The sequence below is a fragment of the Dufourea novaeangliae genome, unplaced genomic scaffold (assembly GCF_001272555.1).
Source record: "Dufourea novaeangliae isolate 0120121106 unplaced genomic scaffold, ASM127255v1 scaffold294, whole genome shotgun sequence".
NCBI lineage: Eukaryota > Metazoa > Arthropoda > Insecta > Hymenoptera > Halictidae > Dufourea > Dufourea novaeangliae.
In genome coordinates, this window is record NW_015374200.1 from 96,559 (window position 1) to 101,510 (window position 4,952).

At 48.4% G+C, this 4,952-nt stretch overlaps 1 protein-coding gene across 1 annotated transcript; it reads left to right on the top strand.

Moving 5' to 3' along the window:
- The first annotated feature begins 525 nt into the window (after nucleotides 1-525).
- LOC107192287 lies at nucleotides 526-1,836 on the top strand. Its single transcript, XM_015581505.1, has one exon. The coding sequence runs from the start codon at nucleotides 526-528 to the stop codon at nucleotides 1,834-1,836; it is 1,311 nt and encodes a 436-aa protein (XP_015436991.1).
- Nucleotides 1,837-4,952: the final 3,116 nt, after the last annotated feature.

The window sequence follows — 4,952 nt, forward strand, 5'->3', positions numbered from 1 at the left end:
TGGGGTCCTTTTGCGGAGGAAGACGTCCGGGTCGCCGATCCTTATCCGGTGGGTGGTTTCCTGTTGCCCCCTCGGCCGACCAAGCGCCTCTCGAAGCTCAGGCTCGATGCGAGAGCAGGCCCCTTTTTCCTCCTGTCCTATCCCCCTGGGATAGGACCCTTATCCGGTCGAGCGGCCGCTCGACGGGATTCCGGGGCGGTCCCTGTAGCAGAGTCGGTGGGTACGGGCGATATTGCGTCTTTGGCCCTGCCTTGACCCCTATCGTGACGGCCCTGTAATCGCGAGCGATACTCGGCGCGAGATAACCACATGGTTAATACAAATCCTAACGGTATTACTCCCCTACAAATCCTCCAGGAGCGCTTCGATACTATTTACGTGCAGGCAGGGAGCGGCGGAGGGGCGGTCCGGTTCTCGGTTTTTCCGCGCCCGAGTCAAACTTCGGTCGGACGAAACAGGGACGGGCGATACATGGTGACGATTCCATTCGCCGACGGTCTCCGGGATCTTGGCGATTCCTTCAACATGGCCGAGCGGAGGTTCCTTAATATAGAAAGGAAGTTGAGTAGGTCATTCCCCTTAAGACAAGAATATCACGAATTTATGCGAGAGTATGAAAGATTAGGGCACATAACGAAGGTACCTCGGGATGGTCGTTCGGTTGCGAATCCGGTTTATTACCTGCCGCACCACGCCGTGATGAAGGAGACAAGCACCACAACAAAGGTGCGGGTAGTTTCCGACGGGTCTGCAAAGACGTCCACGGGAGTATCATTAAACGAAATACAGCGTGTCGGTCCAGTAGTTCAGGACGATCTAATTTCGATTTTAATTCGTTTCCGGCAATTTCCAGTAGTGCTAAATGCTGACATCGCGAAGATGTATCGGCAAATTATGATAACGCCCGAGCAACGTTGTCTTCAACGTATCTTATGGCGAGAAGAACCCACGCAGCCAATTGTGACATACGAACTGAACACGGTTACGTATGGTACTGCGTCAGCTCCGTTTTTGGCCACTCGTGTATTGCGGCAGGTCGGGTTAGACAACATCGATACGTACCCAATCGTGAGTCACATAATCATGCAGGATTTTTATGTTGACGATTTGCTAACGGGCACGGACACGATAGAGCAGGCTAAAATCTTTAAACGGGACGTCAGTAGACTGCTACGAGAAGCGGGTTTTGAATTACGTAAATGGGCATCAAACGAGCCAACAGTGGTTAACTCGGTGTCAGACGAACCGAAGGGCATCGTGTCGCAGGCTGATAAGGATCCGAGAACCCTTGGAATGTTGTGGGGCCCACTGGCCGATGAGTTGCGGGTAGCCATAAAAGATAGGATCACGACACGGGTAACGAAACGCGTAATATTATCGGAATTCGCGAGAATATTCGATCCACTCGGTTTAGTGGGCCCAGTAGTCATGAGGGCAAAATTATTGATACAGTTGCTGTGGCAATCGAAGGTTTCCTGGGATGAATCTGTTCCACCAATGATTCATGCCGAATTCCGGGATTTTCAATCGGATTTACAGTCATTAAGGCGGGTCGCGATTCCCCGACTCGTAGTACGTCCGAATTCTACGCAGGTAGAAATTCACGGGTTCTGTGATGCCTCTCAGAAGGCCTACGGTGCTTGTGTTTACCTGCGCACGGTCGACGGTAGGGGTAATGGTACAGCTAGGTTATTGTGCGGCAAGTCACGAGTGGCACCCCTCAACACAATAAGTCTGCCGCGACTAGAACATTACGGGGCTTTTTTAAATGCAATTAGTCGACAAGGTGCGAACTGCTTCTCGGATTGTTATAGCTCGGGAGTTTTATTGGAGTGATTCCATAATCACGCTAGCCTGGGTTAAGGGATCTCCTAATCAATGGAAGACGTTTGTCGCGAATCGGGTTACGGAGATTCAATATCTATCACGGGGCACCTGGCGTCATGTAGGATCCGCTCAAAATCCTGCAGATCTCTTGTCACGAGGAATACGGTCGTCCGCTTTCCAAGACTTATGTCTTTGGTGGAACGGTCCATTGTGGCTTTAAGAATATCCAGCCGAGTGGCTGGTCACTGGACAATTGCCTATTGAGTTGCCAGAGGGAAGGGCCGTAGTGTATACTGTCCGCAAGGGAGAGACAGACACCAATTGTAGCCTCCTGACACGATTTTCGAACTACGCGCGATTAATTCGGGTGGTTGCGTATTGTTTACGTTTCTATCGTAATACTCATAACCGTAAAAGTAATAGGGATGCTTCGGGTGCTTCTACGAACGATCAGACAAGTAGATCTCCGGAATCGGTTGGTAAATTATCAATTAGGAACTTAGATTTGGCCGAGGATGCCATCCTTAGAATGGTTCATAAACAAGCATTCGGTCGAGAACTATTAGACCTGCGTTTAGGCAAAGTGGTCGGCAATACTAGCACGTTACGCTGTTTAAATCCGTTTCTAGACGACAAAGGACTCCTCAGGGTGGGTGGTAGGCTTAGCAATGCCGAAATGAGATACGAGCAGCAATATCCTGTGATTTTGCCGAAGGACAGTCCAATTACTCGAACAATAATTCGTCACGAACATGAACATAGTTTACACGCTGGATGTGAAGCGGTTTTATCAGCGATTCGGAGGCGATATTGGCCACTGGCAGGCCGAAGCATCATAAAGGGTGTCTTACGGACTTGCATAAGATGCAGTAGGACAAACCCAAAAGGTGTTGTTTACTTGATGGGTCAACTACCTGCGGCACGAGTCCGAGTCAGAGCTCCACTTTTTTTGCACTGGAGTAGATTATGCAGGGCCCTTTTATGTAAAGGACCGGACGCGCAGTAAAACGGTTACGAAAGCGTATTTATACCTATTCGTGTGTATGGTAACGAAAGTCGTTCATTTAGAGCTGACGATAGATTTAACGACAGATGCATTCCTGAATTGTCTAAAACGTTTTATCGCTCGCAGGGGGCGATACCGGGATCTATACTCGGATAATGGGACAAATTTCGTAGGAGCACGCACTGAAATGCAGCGATTGCAAGGTTTTTTTTTGAATGAGTCAAATCAGCGGTGCATTTCTGAATTCGCATTAACCGAAGGGATAAATTGGTACTTCATTCCTCCCCACGCTCCGCATTTTGGCGGACTGTGGGAAAATTCCGTGAAATCCGCGAAGCGTCATTTGTTGAGAGTGATTGGAGAGACACGTTTGACTTTCGAGGAATTATATACGGTGTTGACGCAAATTGAAGGGTGTATGAATTCTCGGCCACTATATCCTATGCCAACCGATCCTTCAGACTTGAATCCTTTGACTCCTGGGCATTTCCTTACAGGAGGCCCATTGACTGATATCTCTTATCCTGAGGTCACTGACGTCAAGGTAAATCGCTTAAGCCGGTTTCAGTTCCTGCAGGCGATGTATCAGCATTTCTGGAAACGATGGCAACATGAATACCTCCACCATTTGCAATAACGAAACAAATGGAAGCTTGACATTCCGGACCAGTTTGGAGTGGGAACCATGGTGGTTCTCAAGGCGGACAATCTTCCTCCCTTGCGATGGATGCTGGGCCGAATCACGGCGCTTCATCTCGGTGCGGACTACATAACCAGGGTCGTGTCTATACAGACAGCCAATGGACCTGTGAAGCGGCCGGTCACAAAGATTTGTGTTCTACCCCGGGACGAAGGAATCTCAGCAACCCAAGCTGAACCCGGAGGATCATCCGATCATAACGCGACTCTTTAAAAGAGTGTTATGGAACCTGCCATATCTGTACATGTACATCACTCCGCTAGATTTAACGTTATGATATTGTTGTAACTTGTAATGGTATAAATAGGATTAAGTTGCTGTATAGTTTTCTAATCGAAATTTCATGTAGCGTTAGATTAGTGATTCATGTATGTTAGCGTCGATTCCTTTATGAAGGGAGATGCACGTGGCGTCGGCTTCTTGAGAGCAGATTGTATCGCCAATAGCCGGAACCTTAAACATAACATCGGGCGTTTAGGTTCTGTGGCGGCTCGAGTGGCGATACTTTGTTGATTCCTCGCGGCTTCGACGTCCGGGTATTGCGTGACGGCAAAGGGCCCGACGCCCTGTTGCCGGTCGCTAACGAAGCGCATGCGATAAAATATTTGGAATAAAGGATCTGGCCACGGAGTGGGGAGAGTCGGGGGACTCTCTGGCAAGAGGACTGTGTCAAAAGACACGGCACTTACCCCAGAACCTTTGAGGAATACAGATCTCCTTTAAAAAACCGAGGCGTCAATATAAAGTTTCTAACATGTACATAGTTTAGTGCATTTTTGTTATTAGATATAGTATTTGAACGAGAGCCGTTCAAGGTGGGCGGCATGTTCTGGAACACGGTGTTCCAGGGATTGGTTTATGGCACGATGAGGTGAGTGAAAGTTTGTAAAGACTTGGTTTATAATACCAGCAGTTTTAGGCACTCTAGCGCCAAATTAGTTACCGCTCCATGTCATAAACCAAGGCTTTCCGAAGGGTAACGGGACGCTGTTGTTGTTCGTTCCTCAGCTCGCAGGGAGCCTCGCGTACGTTACCTGGAGGAAAGTCCCCAACGTTGCCAAACTGTCGTCCACCCTGGCGTGTATTCACATTTCCACCCTCAGGAAGAAATGCGCTGAGGGCGCACTGTGAGTGGGGAGGGGGGGGGGGCAAAGCGCTTCACCGAGGAGTGAAAAATTCTTAAACCTTAGTCTTAAGAATTTTGGGAAAATCAATCAGTACTCCACGGGAGAAACATCGATCTCTCATTGAACATTCGGTGTGACTGGCGGAAGCTAATTGTTAATTGTTTGTTATAAGTCATAGTCTTGTTTTCTTTGAGCAGGGACAGCCCCTGAATAGTCACGCGTCTAAAGTTGTTAAATAAATACAGTCCACTAGTTTTTTGTTGAACCAAGTTTCCTCATTTGTAGTCCGAGT

Bases quoted from the DNA above. Each gene is read 5' to 3' on its own strand.
- LOC107192287 (XM_015581505.1), top strand. From the start codon at position 526: ATGGCCGAGCGGAGGTTCCTTAATATAGAAAGGAAGTTGAGTAGGTCA.